We start from the raw sequence: 17,347 nt of genomic DNA, 5'->3' as shown, positions 1-17,347 counted from the left end.
AAACCAGTGGCGCGGATGTTAACCCCAGACACGTGGTTGCATACGCGAGCCGAGCGCTGTCGACGCCTGAACTAGCCTACTCCCAGGCCGAGAAGGAGAGCTTGGCAGCAGTCTGGGCGTGTGAGCACTTCCACAACTTTATAATCGGCAAAAGGTTCACGCTGATCACCGACCACCAGGCACTTCTATCACTGTTCGGGAACCCGCACACCAAGATGCCACCGAGGATTGAGAGGTGGGGCATCCGCCTCCAGGAATATGATTATGACATTGTACACCGCCCGGGGGGCGACCTCAAACCCGCAGACTACCTCTCCCGACACCCCGTAGGGGCCCCGCTCGCACGGAAGGGTGACGTCGCGTATGTGCAGTATGTGGCAGCCCAGGCGCTGCATCCGGCGCTGTCCCTTGAAAGGGTGGCGGCCACATCGGCAGCCGACCCGACGACAGCCCTGGCGATTAGCCTCACGACGGCCAGCAAATGGAAAGACCACCACAGAGCCATCCTAGCTCACCCGGGGGTGAACAAACAAGAAATCGAATGGCTAGCCCGTGTACATGGTGAACTTGCGGTGAAGGACAACAATATCCTGCTCAGAGGGTGCAGGATCGTCATCCCCGCCACACTCAGGAGCGAGGTGGTCAGCATAGCGCACGAAGGTCACAGAGGAGCCGAGAACACGAAGAAGCAGCTCAGGTGCCACGTGTGGTTCCCTCTCCTGGATGCAGCCGTTGACGAGTGGGTAAGAAACTGCCACGCCTGTCAGTGCACAGCCCCTGCAGAACGTCCGCCCCCACTCCAACATACTCAAATACCTGATCACCCATGGGAACGAGTAGCCATGGATTTCTACGGGCCGACCGAAGCGGGTGACTACATCTTACTCTTCATAGATGAGCACTCAAGGTTCCCGATTGCCAAGGTGGTCAATTCCACGGCGTTCACTCAAGTGGCGGCGACGATAGAAGAGGTCTTTAGTGAGTGGGGGATCCCCAAGTGGGTCAAGTCCGACAACGGACCACCATTCTGTGGACACGAGTTTGGGACACTGGCAGAGCACCTGGGGTTCAGGCACATGAAGATCACACCACGCCACCCCCAGGCAAATGGAATGGCGGAGCGCTTCATGGCGTCGATCAAGAAGACTATACAGAGGGCACGGCTTGACGCAGTCGATACACACCAAGCGCTATGCCGCCTGTTAAGAGACTACAGGAACACTCCTCATGAGGTCACAAATAAGACGCCCGCCGAGCTCATGTTCCGATATGAGGTGCGAACCCGCATCCCGAGAAGTACGGCGCAGGCAGAGCCGGCCGACCATGATCTGCTCCAGAGAGACGCGGCGGCAAAGGAAAACGCGAGGCTCCGTACCGATGCACGAAGAGGAGCGGTGCCGCCGGAGTTCCAGGTAGGAGATGAAGTTCTGGTGCAACAGCCGATAAATAGAAAGACAGACCCGCGGTTTGCTCCAAGCCCCATGAGGATTGTTGCAGTGAAAGGTACGATGGTGACGGCTGAAGACCAGGATAGGACCGTCACCAGAAACTGTCAGCAGTTCAGGCAATACGCAAGAAGAGAAAACACAGAAGGACCTCAGAGGGCACTCTCACCAGAACCAAGGATGCAGAGGGATGATGAGTGGTTTCCCCCGGAAGGAGATCCCGGGGACATGGGCCAGAGTGGAGCGACTGAAGAGGAGCCAGATCTTGGGACTCGAGGTGAGAGGCCGAGACGACTCATAAAGAAGCCGATGAGACTTGTTGAAGAGTGCTGAGTTATTGTTTGGACACAGTGTGTCAAGTTGATGTTTGGACATATTGTCCGGGGGTAGTGTTACCCAGGGCTCAAGGGGTTAACGCTCATGAGCCCCCTCCGTTGGAAAGGCGGAGTTTGGACTGGGCAAGGGAGTTATGGGGCACGTGCGCAGCAAGCGCCAGTTCCTTCTTGGTTGTAGAAGAATAAAGAAGTTCCTCCTATCTATCCGTGTGTGCGTCCTTCACTGGGCCTAGATCCCTAGGCAACATTACTGATGCTCCTTCCCCGTCTTATCACACTGTACCTTATTCATGTTTCATGTAGTCCCTCTTCCTCTTAGGCCCTCTCGGCTCTCGTCCTTGGAATGTCACTCACCTTTTTGGTTGGTCAGTCATCCCTTGTATGCAACTATGCATACTTTTATAATGCAAGACTAAGGCATAACATTGTCTTAGTAACCATACACCGGATGTTATTTTGCGAACAGTTATTTTTTCTCTTAGAAATACACAATACAGATCTCCTAATGTAGCTTAATTCCTAACGAGTGGATTGATAATAATGAACATTATAACAGTGAGAAATCTGGAACACCTAAAGCAAGTCTTCATTAACCTTATGGCAACAACTTCTCCTGCCCTAATAAAGTATCAGCTATCAATCAGATCTCCAAGAAATGTCACCAAAATCCTTTAAAAGGTATTGCTTCTGTTTCTAATACTCACTGTTACTCGCTATTCAGTTGCAGGTTTTGACATCTCTGCTAGCCACTCTTCAAGGTCTTATGTTATCTGCAAGTCATTTTGATTGCCATCACATGTTGCACAGGGGGACATGCTACCTTTGCTTTTTTGTGCAAAAGTCCTCATTTCCGACACAAAGTGGAAAAGTGAGAAGTGACCCAAAGGCGATTTCAGCCTTTACTCTTCACTTTTCCACTCCATGGTGGATAAGTGTAAATGCCTTCAGCAATTAGTGATTGCATTCCTTTGGAACCTATATGCATTTAGGTTCTAGGTGGTAATTTCTGGTGTATCTCATGAGAATCAAAAGAATAAATGCCAGAATGGAAATTCTTGCTGGTGTTAATGCACCTGCATTTGTAAGGCGAAAATTGCGGCGGACATAGTATGTCTGCCAGTTTCCCAACTCCACCTTCCAAATTCACCAAAATGAGGCAGATTTTTCAAATCAGCTTCAAAATGAACAGGACACCGACAGTATGCTCCATCTCTAAAGAGCACGTTTCTGGTGGCAGTTAAGATTGTTTTTTTAATCATCAATAGCATCTTTGTTTTGGTTGTCAATTTACATTCAGACATGTTATTTAACTGGCGTACAACTGGATCTCTTTTCAGAATGTGTATTGACACCAACCTAATTTGTTCGAAGCTCTTGCCCCGCATTCTTAAGGGCACATAGCACTGCAGAAAAAGTGAGTTAATGTTCGTGCATGCAACAGTAGTCAGTTTCTTTAAGTTTTAATGTGCCTATTCTCTCTGGAGCACAGTGTAGATGGTAGCAGATCCTTTGCTGCATTAGTTGGCCGTCCTCGTCTATGCCATGTCATACTGTAGACAGGCCTATCTCTCCTCTGATACATCTAGCGCTAGTTTCTTCCTTTGGTCTACTAGGTTATTTTTCAGTACTTTAGAGTTGAGTGCTGAAGTGAGCTATAGACATGCTTTACCATATATATTTTTGGATTATTTGCAAGTATATATTTCAGTAGAGCCATTATGGGATTATTTCCTGCTACTTTTTGATGGGGAAGGAAACTTTTCAGTTACCTTTTTTGAATGTGAGAGTTTGAAATGTCCCTCGTCCGGAGTTAAACTTTTTTTTTAAAGTTTGGCAAAGGAAGTAATTTCCCATCCTGACATCACTTGACGTAGCATGACAAAACCACTTTGTAACCAGTTTTCCTAGTGGAAAGTGCCTATGTCATTGTTTACCTTTTTGTATTCCCAAATTGACTAGAGTCTCTACTTCAGGACTGTGATGCTGGAAATGCATTGGAGGGACAGGGCCTCCATGTCCTTGTCCTGTACTCCTTTTTCATGTGTGTTTTGTGCTGTTTTCTGACAGGAGTCCATGTGGGACTCCTGGCAGTGCAGCTCTTTCTCTTTTTGGTTTGGTGAGCAAACCCTTGGGATAGCCTTATGGCACCCATGGGTGGGGGTACAACCCTGTACCCCTAGTGTATGTTTGTGTGCTTTTTATAAAGCACTCACACAGCACGGGGGCATCAAGGCGCTGTTACAGGAATATGTCTCTTAGTTGCGTATTTATAACATGCTTAATACCCAGAGGTTTGCAGCGCGGACCCGGGGATCGAACCGGTGTTGCTTCGTGTCGCCTTGTTTCCAAGGTGAGCACATTGACACTGAGCTATCCCCCGAGATAATATTTTTGGGCACCTGTGTGTGGCCCACACAGCAGGGTATGGGCTGGTGGCAGCTCCATGCTGAATTTGACAGGTGCTCCGAGTATCCTCCATTTTGGGATACCCAGGCCCTGCCATAGGAATCAGGGGATTCCTGATAGGAGACAAGATGGCCCCTGTGGCCTCTTGCTTTCTATAACTTGTTACCTTATTTTCCCAAGGTCCTGGGAAGCCCTGACTCGGTCCCTTCCCCTGACTGGCTGACTGGCTGCTAGGTGGAAGTTCCATGTATGGTATTGTGGTGAAGTCCAGGCCAGACTGGCTGGAGCCTTCCCAATGACTGATTGTTGTGGGTCCACCCTTGGAGTGGGACTTGGGTGAATGGAGTGTGTGACGAATATTCACTTCATGTTATGGGTGTCTGGTTTCTGGTGTGTAACACAACGAATGAGACTCCCTTGCCAGCACCTTCGACCACTTTGTGCCGCCGGGGAAAGTTGAGCCCGTGCCAAGGAGAATCCGCTGGTGGGTTTCCCGCCACCCGAAGTCCTCAAAGATTCAGACGAAGAACCGAAAGCCAGCCGTGGTCGGGTCCTGATCACCGACGCCAAACGCTGATGACCCAACGCCCTTGCTGGGCCTACGTTCTTCATTTGACTCTTTGCGGCAACTAACTATCGTTGTCAAAGTGTACCACACGCCTCCTCTTCGCAGGACGTCCACGACTGATCGTCGAGTACCGCCAGGACCGAAGCCGATGCACCAATGTCGTCATTCACCTTTTCTTCGAGGGATCTCGACGATCTGTGGCTCCTGCCTTAAAGGGAGCTCACTCAAGAAGGATCCGTCGAACTCTGCTAAACCGGGTGCATTGGGGTAGTAGAACATTTCTAGAAGAAAATAAGACTCTGCTAAGCAATATATGGACTGGGCTTGTTTAATATATCATTTAAAGGTTGCCCAGGTGGGGGATCCTCACACAGAACTGTGCCTAGTGGTAGGGGCCCAGTATTCTGCCAATTGTTTAACCACCTTTTTTTCCTCCCAAGCCTATGGTTGATACCTTTTGCTATTGATTTGTATGCCATTTGAAACTGTCAGCAGTTGGTGCATTTTAATGGAGTCAGAGAGTAATTGTGGTACCACAAAGCAATTGTACATTTATCATTATAGTATTGCCTGAGCACAAAGCGTGTACATAACTTGAACCTTATTTATATAAAGAACTGCGTTATCACTAACCGTGTGTGGACATTCCTTTGTGGGGGCTTGGGGACTACACTGTACTTAAGCACCAGCCTCCATCACCTCCTCAGAGCTTAAGCCTTAATTGCTCGTTCACGTTTACCAAATAGAGAATCTTGGCTCGGGTGCTCTGTGCTTCTACTCTGCCATATAGAGGGCAGGAGTACAGAAACCCCCTACAGTCTTTATGAGGACTTTGCCCAGTGACATATTAGTTGTTTTGTTTCTGTCTTCTTTATTGTAATGATGTTCTCGGGTGGTCTTGCTCGTTCCAGTACGTTACTCCCAATGATGTACACTTTTTCCGGTGGCAGTTATTTGTTTTAATTCTTTAGTTTTAATGTAAAGTGTATACATTCTTCACGGCTTCTTCTTTAGCAAATGCCTTTGTGCATTTCTCAGGAGTGCCTGACAGAGATTCGTTGTTAGGTACCTGCTTAAAACCATTTTTTAAAGTATTCATTGGGGACAATGACTCACCGTAGTAAATAATGTACTCTATGTCCATAGTCCTCTTTAAGTTGTTTTTAAGTTTGTGCTGGCATTCTATTTGTATTGCACTTTTTATGTTCACCATTGTGTACATTTATTATAATATCCATTCATTATTGTTCACCTTATGGTTTTCGTCACATACATTTCTTTCAATTAAATCTGTTGCAAGAAGTTAGTAATAGTCGCTGAATATTGTAAGAATTTCTATTCATGAGTAAAAATATTATCTAATGTTCCTGTAAATTAAGATGGGAAGTTAGTATGTATTTGAACATTGGTGAATCTAGATCCTATTTGGTGGAATAAATAGTCAAGAAGTGGTACTTAAGACAATAAGAAAGGGTGCATGTGGATGTTGAGACATGTTGACAATCAAATACTTTGATTATTTCACCTATTAATGACAGGTACTCTGCTTTATTATCAAGAAATGTATCATTTATTGAAAAGAGGATCACTTATGATCTTGGACATCACAGGCATTTAAAATGTACCACACTGCTGTCCACTGTGCACCACATACATTTTTACTTAATAACCTGTCAGTACTACTAACCTGTCAGTTAAAGGGGTAATCACCAGGCGTCCTGTGTTCCCAAGATATTCATAGCCGTAGATGAATTCTGCATTCACTGCTTGAATATACATATCATCCCTTGTCCAGTAGTACCTATTATGAAACATAATTTCAATACATTCAAATGGCAGCGTAAACCAAAACGAGCGTAAAGCATCATGCTTTTAATACAGTTTTTGTCTGACAGTGGAAAAGAGCCTATGAACATAATACTGACAGTGACATGATCACACTGCAAATAGGGAGTGAAGTACCGAACATCAGGATTTAGGATACAATGTATATAATTATGAATACAGCACTGACCATCAGGTATGAAGCAAAACAAACTGAAAAACAAAACCTCTGCACAAGGAATATTGACTATCAGGTTAAACAGGAATCACTGGTCCACACTTCAGATGGGCAACCAATTACTTCACTGGGATGCGGGGCATACAAATGAGACATATCCGGGTATACTCTGTTTTATCCATTATTAAGGGTCATGGAGCACCGAATATATGAGAGGTGGGGAGAGAAAATGTGGCAAGGGTACAGTTTTTAGGTGAACAGAAAGTGCATGCCATGAACTCTTGCGATGCTGAATGGGTGGCAATTTAAGCTATCGGGTTGCAGGTTAGGCAGGGATAAGTATCAGAACGGGAGCCATGGATCAAGACATAGTGGAAATACAGGCTTGAGCATGACACATTGGCCCTCATTACGAGATAGCCGGTAGGAAATCCACAATAACGGCATGCCGTAGCTACCGTTACCGGCATGCCTTGAGTTCGGAATCAATGTCTGATTCCGAGCATGACTTGCCCTAACCAACGGCATGCCGGTAACGGCTGTGCCGGCATACCGCCAGAGCATTCAAAAGCCCACACAATGGCACCATCAATGCCCTTGGCACCGGCACCACCAACCCGCAAATACCGGCACCGGCATACCGGTACCGGAAACTACGTCATCGCACCGGAACGGAAAATGCACCAGCGGCCATCTTTGAAAACACAATCCATTGCAATCCTCCAAACACAGGAGCTGGAAGTTGAAGACCACAAAGGGTCAGCTGCCTGGGGGAACGTTCGCCACCGCAAACCTAGGTTTAGTGAGCCGAAATTAAACATGCTTCCCTACACTCTTGTAGACAATGACGATGAGGTATTTGGAGTGGACCTGCACAGGCCTGTGCAGGTGCGCAAAAAGGAGATATGGACCGAAGTTGCCAACAAGGTCTCAGCAGTAGACACTGCACTCAGGACCATAAGGGACTGCCGCAAATGCTGGGACGACCTGCGTCTCAGAGTATGAAACCTATTGTCTGCTGAGCGCAGCCAGGGCCAAACCACTGGTGGTGGACCACATTCTCCCCCCAAACTCCACCCCTAGGAGGAAAGATGTGCCTCCATCCTGAACATGGCCAGCATCGAGGGTGTGGGTGACGCTGAGCATGGAGCCACAACATCTGCAGATGCAGGTGAGTGTCCATTACTAACATCCCATAGCCACTTCCTCTCCTGATCGCCAATAGTGCCATGTGCATGACTGTAACCAGATACCTGCTGCCCTGCAAGACACTGACCAGACGCTCAAAACAATAAATCTTCCCACTATGGAGACTGTCCACAAGCACCACAGGCACAAAACACATGTCCCAATACATCCAAACAGACCCCGCCGTCTGTATGCGTCAACACACTTCACCGAGGTCAACATGGCCCCTGTGCCATGTGTCAGCATGGCACCAACACCACCTGTCCACAATGCATGCACCATTGCAAACATCCCAATGTGCCCATCCAGTGTCCCCTTTGTAGCTGACAACACCCCAATGACCCTACATACACACGCATACCCCCACTCCCTCACATGCAGACTACATAAATGCACAGTTCAGTTTGCATATACACAACAGCAATGGCAGAACACAACACCAACCCATCTTACATGCACATACCAACTCGTGTACACATCATGATGTACCAACACTGCTATACCCCTGCAAATGTGTGCTCCTACACAATGCCCCCACCATGATTCAAAGGATGCACATCACTGTAAATTGAACTAAGTGTGATGGCTGTTGCATGGTTCATAGCACAACAATGAAGTACCCCTAAATTGTCGCCCACAGGCACCTCATCTGGCAGCGAAGGAGAACTCGCAACTACCCCAACCACTGCTGTATGTCGGCACAGCCACAAAAAAGACAGCTCGCAGCCAGGAACCAGCTCGCAGCCAGGAACCAGGTCGCAGCGACGGCCGACCAAAGTCCACGGCCTCCACATCATGTCCTCCACCCTCGCACACCTGTCAGCCTCAAGAGCCATGCGAAGACACCTTCAGGCAGGCGGCAGCCGCAGCACATCCCTGAAAAAGTGTCCGACCCGCCATGCCACACCACAACACAGGGCATGAGTGAGGCCACACAAGATGAGGAAGCAGCATCACCGCCGATTGAAATCGAGGATCTGCCTAATTCTCCAGCAATGAGCATGCCTGGCAATCCCATATCACTCATAAAGAGTATGCCCGAACTTGCTGATTCTGACACACCAGACATGCGTAGCACACGACGTGTCATAGCTGCACCCAGCAACATGGAGGAGACCGCACCCAGTGACAATGACAATGGGCACCATGAGCCAGAACCCAGGTTCAGCCCAGAAGCCCCATGCAGCCCACCACCCATGCCCCTTGCCGGAAGGGTGCACATTCGCAACATTGAAGCCCGCCTCACCCGGATATAGGAGCGCCAGGAGGCGATGCATATACTCCTGAACCGGTACCGCACCGAGGCAAAACTCACAAGGCAGACCATTCAGGACAACACAAGAAAGACTGGAAGGATGCTGGGCCGGGCAACTGAGGCGTTGTACCAACTGGCCAGAAGGGTACGTGAGGGCAACAAAGTCATGTCCTCAATGGCAGAGTCCATTAATGTCCTAGTCACGGCCATCGCCGAAAAGCGGCACATTATAACGCTGCCAGTCGAGTCAGCAAGTGCTACGCCCAGCCCTTCCACACATGGCAGCCCCTTGCACCGCTCATTGAGGCTGACCCGTCCGATGGGTCCTGAACCTTAAGCTACAAAGAGGGGGCGAAAGTAGGCCTTTCGCTACAGTGCCTAGCAGTGGGAACCTGTTGAAGGGATGTTTTTGGCATTTGGCATTTCACATACAACATTGGACGTTGTTTTTCACTTTGTGGGGTGGATGAGTGCAAACGGGTGTTAAAGAGGAAGGGTGTTTTGGTCCATTTTTGGGGGTTTAGTTGTAATTGGGACTGAGTAACCATCTTGTTGGGACTGAGATGCAAGTCCAACCTGTCACATTTTGTGTATAGTTCACCAGGCATTAATACACTTGTGTTTGAAAGCAATACAGTTGTCTGTACATCATTCAAGGCGTGTATGAGTATTTAATGTAGCACAATGCAACGTATACACTGTGGCAATTAAACATTTCCATGTGTGGATCATCCACCAGAAATAACTTGCGACCAATGCTTGTTGTGTGGCCTGTCCATCTAAAGGGTGTCCAACATCCTCATCATGATCATCGTCATCATCGTCCTGTGGCATAATATCCACGTCCGGGGGCGGGGGCACATTAGGACGGATGCACATGTTGTGCAGTATTGCACAAGCAATCACAATATGCCCCACCCTCTCGGGACCATAGATGAGGGCACCCCCAGACCGGTTTATGCTGCGAAACCGATTCTTCAGTAGGCCAAAGGTCTGTTCTATTGTGACGCGAGTCCTTGTATGTGTGCGATTGGATGCCTCTTCATGTCGGTTACATGGACATCTGATTGGGGTCAGCAGCCAGCCCATCAGTGGATACTCAGCGTCACCTGCATGTTGACAAGAGAGAGTGTACCGTTGATGATTTGCATCGTTTCACAAACATGGTTGGGTCTTTTCTGTTCAGGCATGATTTTCAGGGATTCAATACTAGCAGTGTGCACCAGTGCTCCAGGATTGCGGTATGCTGTGTAATGTGCACACACCCAACATGGCCCACCCATCAGGCAGATTACCAGTGCTGGCACATTCCATCCCCCCCCTAATTTTACCCCATATGGCCCACCCATCAGGCAGATTCCCAGTGCTGGCAAATCACCCACCCCATCATCAATGCGTCTGCCCCTGTGGTCACACTCAACCAACAGCCATGTATGGGGTCCGGCATGTCGGTCCATGTAGCAGGGCAGCGTTGAGTTCCGCAGGACCAGTGCATCGTGCGTCGACCCAGGTTATCGGGCACAGCAGTGTGTGATGATTTTGCTGGCATCACACACAATTTGGACGTTAATCAAATGGAACGGCTTCCTGTTGCGGTATACCTGCTCAACGGCATGCCGCACCATCAGCTCTACATGTGTACCATCTATCGCACCTATGACGTTTGGCATGCCTGCTATGGCATGGATTGCTACTTTGGGTGCATAGATCTCCACTGGGGTACGTGGCATGCTGATGTGGTCACGTACATGTTTGAGGAGTGCCTCAAGTACCTGCGTCAGCACGCGGGATAAGCAGGGTTGTGATATCCCGTGCAGTTGACCCACTGTGTGCTGATAGGTTCCAGTTGCCAGAAAGTGTAGCACACTCACGACCTTGAGCAGGGGGGAATGGCTGTCCGTATGTTGTTGATGCTCACGAGGTCATCGTGTATGAGTTCCACTAGTGCGATGATGGTGTCTCTGTCCAGCCGGTACAGGGTGTGGGTTTGTGATGGGGTTAGGGTGAATGGTCTGACAAGTTCTCTGGCGATTGTTGGGCACCTGCACATTGGGCATGTGCTGCCCCTCTCTGGCCCTCCTTCTGCTCCTGTGCATTTGCTGCAAGGCCTGCCTCACAGCCTCCTCACTCAGAGTAGCTGTTCCTGCACGTACTCCACCTCCAGCAGGGCTAGTGCTAGTGGTAGCATTTTTGCTTTGGAAGGGGTGTGGTGTGTGGGTGTTCTGCCTTTGTACTGTGGCTGGGTTCAATGGTGTGCACATGTGCTGATTTGTTGCACCTGTGGCTGTTTTCTGCTCACCTGATCCCTCGTAACGCCTGCCCCGTGATGCCGGTGGTTCTGGCATCTTTCTCGCTGTTATAACCGGTATGTGGATGCCGGTATATGCATGTCTGTGCACCTCTGAATGTGCACTGGCCTGCGGCATGCCGGTGTTACAGGCACAGCAGGTTTGTGTCAGGGATGCTACTGGCATCGGGGATGCCGCTCACAGAAGGGCCTATGCCGGTGCCGGTGTTGAAGTACTCACGGGTCGTAATGATCCAGTCCGGTAATCGATGCCGGTATTTACGTACCGGCATCGATTTTACCAGACCGGCAAGCTTGTAATGAGGCCCATTGACACGCTTGCAGCAACAGATGTTTAACTGAGAAGTTAACTGATCACAATGCTGCTTTTGGTGATTGCATCAATTGGTACACAGGGCGTGTTTGGGTTAGGATTTTTGTAGCTATTTAAATTAATTAGGGGAAGATGTAGATTTCTCTTTTCCATTCAGCTTTGAAAAGCAGCTTTTTAGAAGGAAAAGACGTGGAATGAGGGTCATACTTCTAAAAACATATGCTAGGGTTACCACATTTACCTAGAAGTGGGTCTGTGAAGGTTGGTAAAGTTTTGTTCCATACCTGAGCTGTGAAATCCACTCAAAATCATTAACACTGGTCACACTTTCTTCAACAAGTCGAGCAGCAACATCTTTAGCATGGACCTCAATTACGATGAGAGCAGAAAGGACTGATCGCTGCATTCTTGACAGCTTGCCACGCACCAGTGCCACAAGGTCACTCAACTGTAAAGAAAACAAGACAGCACATATTCAACTGATGGTGAACACAAGGCACCAGTCAATCAACTTTGCAGTCAAACAGAAGTTCAAAGTTGACTGGTCATACAACTTTGAATGCCTTTATGGTGGAATACGTGTCACGTTGCTCTAAATCCAATGAATTATCACTCCTTTAAATGTTAAAAGAAAGCTGAAGAGAGTTGATTATGCTTTTAAGGAAACGAAAACTGGCCAATGTCATAGTCACCTAATTGCAAATTCAAATGATAAACTGGCAGTAGAGAAAGGTCATTCAATACATAAGGCCAAGTGAGTGCCAGTCTTTATCTAGGGAATCGTTTTATTATTATTAAGCAGGGGAAATAGTCCCATATCACACCCCACATAGGGTCATAAAGTGTGACCATATTCAAGCAATCAACAGGAGAACGCTCCTAATATCATCATTAGGACCTTACAGATTAAGAATGCAGGCTATATAAAGAGCTAGGTACCCATCAGGAAACCAAAGCCCTTACACAATAATATCAGGATGCTACAGAGCTTGAATGGCAGCACCTCCTTACACTTTGTCAAGGATGTGAAATATGAATCATAATTGGTATACTTCAGAAGGCAGTTAATGCAGAACTGTTTCTTCCAACAATATAGAAGGACCATATGATGAATGGCACACCTTCAGGATAATAAGGTAGATATTTCACCCATTTCAAGATTCCAACAGTATATAACCTTACAGAAATATAGCGGATGTTCTGAAGATTAGGATACTCAGTTATGTTTGCAAATATGCATTATCTCAGTTCATATTAAAACATCTGGGCGCTCATTTTCTAAGTCCCTGTAAATTGCACAGAGGGGACCGCCTATGTTTGCTCTTACGATCAAACAGGTGCCCTTCATGTAACATTTGTCATTTGTACTGCAAAGTGCAAAACGAAGATTTAAAAAGTAGGTTAAACAACTGTACGCCTCACTGTTGCACTTCACAGTGAAAATTGAGTAAATATTGCATGCAAATGGTTGGTAATGATTACTTTGGATTCTTACGAAATCGGGCTGCATTTTGCTGGTGTACAAAGCATAAGGATTCAATACGAATCCAAAGCATTTACACCAGCAAGAAAATGTCATGATGGTGGAAATTAGGTGCATTTGCATGGTGGAAGGCTGAGAGGAATATTCCATTCCTTGCCAATTCTCCACCCATACAAAAAAATGAAAATGATGTGTAGTATAAAGTGCTTGCTTACATTTTTTATGCATGCATTTTATAATATGCAAGAGTTGACCTGTGCCACTGCAGCATTATTTTTACCAAAAGACTACTGCACAGGGTGTCAAAGTACAGGGATGGACCGGAGCCTTTTGCACTGCAAAATATGCACTTCCACTGTAAAATTCAATTTGGGCGCATTGATCCTCATTGTGATCGCGCACGCTAACCCCGCCCCTTGGTGTCACCCCTCTGTCCCTCTTATGAGAACATTGGGGACGACATCCCCGACTGAACCTATATGAGTGGGATAGCAGGTGTGGCTTATGGAGTAGTAAAGGGGATTAAAGGTACAGTAGTCACTCTGGTGAGTACCTTTTCCTTACTCCTACGTCCCATCCCCTTTCCCCTATATTGTATTGCAATTCTAAGGCAACTGACATTTTTGGGTGGAGTTAAATTAACCAGCTATCCAGGCAAAAAGTTCCTAAAGACTGCCTAGCTGAACGTTGCACCTCTCTTGAACTTACATCCAAACAGTAATGTCGACAGAAAGCTGATGCGGTAGCCCGAGTAGCGAGCTTAATGATAACTTAAAATGACACATGATGTTGGAAAGCTACGCCCGCAGCCTTTGCTCTAACAGAATGTGTGAGAATTCCCTCTGGCGAAATTGTCCCCTGCACTTTGTATGCGTCTGAAATGCCCAAGACCAACCATCGAATTATGGATGCCTTTGAAGCTAGCTTACCTGGAGAACTTCCACCAAAAGTTACAAACAAATCTTCAGACGCCCTAAAGTCTTTTGTCCTATTTAAGTAAAACTTCAATGCTCTTCTGAAATCTAAGTTCGTCTGTGATTGAGTGTTGGGAAAGAATGTTGGTAGACATATTTCTTGATTAATGTGAACGTCTAACACCACCTTCAGTAGGAATGAAGGATGGGTATGTAACACTAGGTTATCTCTATGAAATGTAGTATAAGGTTCTCAAGACGCAAGCGCTTCAAATCGCAGGGATTCTTCTGGCAGAAGTTAGTGCTAATAATGAACAAATTACTTACCTCTCAGGTGTAGAAATTATTTACCAGTAATGTTCTTTCTATAAATTCTTCTCCCGCAGATTCCTCATCTAATAGATATTCCTTCTAGCGTCAGATGCTCAGACACTTTTTCAACACGGCCTCTCAGGAGTCGACTGTCGACTCCATCATGACTCGGCTGTGTTTGTGTTACTCTTTAACTCCAGACAGAGCATCAGCAGTACATATATCATGCACCATGCCCCATACCTCACTTGCCCACCTTTCCCACCTTCCCCCGAGCTCAGCAGTCACCAGAAAATGGTAGGCTTACATACCGCCAGGCCCTTCCTGGATTGTGAGAAGGCAACAAAGTGTTAGTCGTCACGTCTAAAGGCTGCCGTCCTGGCAACATAATAGCTGAGTGCCCTTTTTGGATACAGCCTATGCATAATTTCCTCATTCCTGGAAGGGGGAGGCGGTGGAAGGTAGAAAACCAGCAGGATAAAGCTTTGAGAGAAGAAAAACTCTGATACCACGTTTGGAAGGAATTTAGGTTGAACTTTAAGTGAAGCCTTATCCTTGAAAAATGCAGAAAGGGCTGCCTGCAAGAGAAAGCCTTGAAAGGGTGAGTAATCTAACAAAAGAAGAATGCATCGGCTCGAATGGAGCTGCCATCAAAAAAGTCAGCTCCAAATTGAGGCCCCAATCGTGAACCACAAATGGCGTTGGCAGAAACCTATTCACAAGGCCCTTCAGAAATTAGGTAATTGATAGTAAAAAAGGATCCCTCATCCGTAAACCTCTTGAACACGAACAAAGCCGCCAAGCAACCTTTGAACATGCCTATTTGAAGACCTGGTGAAGCCAGGGACAGAAGGAATTCCATCAATGTGGTGGTGGGGCATGAGACACGGTTCACCTGCGCTCCCTGCACCATGCCTCAAGTCTTCTCCACCTGAACTTATACAGTGATCTAGTGGAAGCTCTGCGTACAGCCAGCAACATCTCAAGTGCAGCCAGCAGCACCTCAAGTACCTCTTCTGAGAGATCCCAGTCATCACACCTCATCCATGAATGTAGGTTGAGCGACTTTGGGTTCGGGTGGACTGTGATAGAAAGCTCAGCTTGTGAGGAAGTGAGCGAGGTGGGCAGATGGCCATTTCCATGAGTTCAGAATGCCATGTTCTCCTCGCCCAGTCCAGGGCGATCAGGATTAGGGTTGCCTTGTACCTCCACAACCTCCTTTGAACCCACAAGATGATAGGTATTGGCGGGAATGCGTAATGGAGGTCAAAAGCTCACTCCACCAGAAACGTGTCCCCTAGAGCGCCACTCATCGTGAGTTCCATCAAGCAGAACGGCATGCACTCTGAGTTGTCACTCATGGCAAACAGATCTACTGTCAAAGTACCCCCCCACAGAGCAAAGACCTCCTCCAGAACCACTGGGCACACCTCCCACTCGTGTGAGACTGTGCATTGCCTGCTCAGAGCATCCGCCAGCACATTCTCCACTCCTGACTGGTGAGCGGCAGAAGCTGAAATCTCTTTCTTCAGCCATCAGAACCACAGTTGCAAGGCCTCCCTGCAGAGGGGCAGGGACCAAGCACCGCCTTGCTGTTTGAGGTAATGCATGGCCATTGTGTTGTCTGTCAGAATCAGGACATGTTTCCCGATAAGGCAAGGGGCGAACACCATCAGTGCTAAGCTGATCGCTCACAACTTCAGCCTGTTGATGTGCCAACAGCATTCCACTGGGAACCAAAGGCCATTCACTTGCAGATTCCTGCAGTGAGCACCCTAGTAATTCAGGGACACATCCGTTACCATCTGTGCCTATGGCCACAGTTGCCAAAAGGGCTCCCCCGCCATCATGAGAGGTTGCTGGCCACTGACTTCAATACCTTGAAGACGTCGTCCTTCATGTTGTTGAAGTACTGGGACCATTGCTACGAGCCACTGAAGGGATTACATCCACAGCCTGGCCTCTGTCACCAGAACAATGCAGGAGGTCATGAGGCCCAAGAGGGGGAGGAAGGAAGCCGCTGGCAAACTGTCATGCTTCTGGAACAGCCTGTAATAACAAAAAAGTCATGGGTGAAAAGTTTTGAATAAATCTGAACCACTGTCACTGCTCTGGGCAACCTTCCACACCACCATTTATTAGCCCGTCTGCGCAAAAAGGGCCGAGCCATATGCAAATCAGTCAGGTACTGCCATCAATGGGAGCAGCCAGCCCAAACTGCTAGGCCAGGTTCCCTCTGAACGGAAATACAAGCAACAGGTGAGATATTTCAGCCTTGTTGGGCCTCAGCAGTGAGGTGCAGCTATGGTGCCCTATGGTGCAGCCTGACCATCTGTGGAGAGAGGAGGGGGGGCACCACTAATGCTATACAGTTTTTGTATCAATTACTTATAGATAATTCCGTAGACTTGTGTCGGAGAATCCTACTAAGGTCTAGGCACCTAGGTATGGAAATATTGCAAAGAAAGGAACAAGGAAGACTTCCCAGTTCGTAGTATGCTCACATTATGCTCTTAAAATAATTGGCGCATATTGGTTTTTGCTGTTGGCAGACTCTTCAAATAAGTCTCTGACTATCTGCCTGCCACTGGTGACACTTTCCTTGGAGGGGGAAAGACTTCCCTACCCGGGACTGCTACTAGGAATTGGAGCTTCAGTGTTGGATAATCCCAAACTGTGAAGCTGTTAGGACCACAATGCTCAATGCACAAATTACACAAAGAAAATAATGGATCCTTAACTGTGCTTAGTGCTTGTAAAGCAACCAGAGGGGGGTGTCTGTACTCCTGCTCTCTGTATGGTAGAGGAGAGGCACAGA

General features: G+C 47.6%; 1 protein-coding gene across 1 annotated transcript in view; it reads right to left on the bottom strand.

Annotated features, from left to right (window-relative positions):
- DNAH1 (dynein axonemal heavy chain 1) overlaps positions 1 to 17,347 on the bottom strand; it is a 3,604,831-nt gene that overhangs the window by 2,117,273 nt on the left and 1,470,211 nt on the right. Inside the window, exons 27-28 of the mRNA XM_069644003.1 lie at positions 12,105 to 12,268; positions 6,442 to 6,555 (exon numbers count right to left, since the gene is read on the bottom strand). Of these exons, the coding sequence (XP_069500104.1) occupies positions 6,442 to 6,555; positions 12,105 to 12,268 (278 nt within the window). The remainder of the gene's footprint in view (positions 1 to 6,441; positions 6,556 to 12,104; positions 12,269 to 17,347) is intronic.

This window comes from Ambystoma mexicanum, chromosome 2p (genome assembly GCF_040938575.1).
Source record: "Ambystoma mexicanum isolate Mex_15411 chromosome 2p, UKY_AmexF1_1, whole genome shotgun sequence".
NCBI lineage: Eukaryota > Metazoa > Chordata > Amphibia > Caudata > Ambystomatidae > Ambystoma > Ambystoma mexicanum.
Note: the sequence above shows the minus strand (reverse complement) of the source record. Positions and strands in the feature narration are given on the sequence as shown.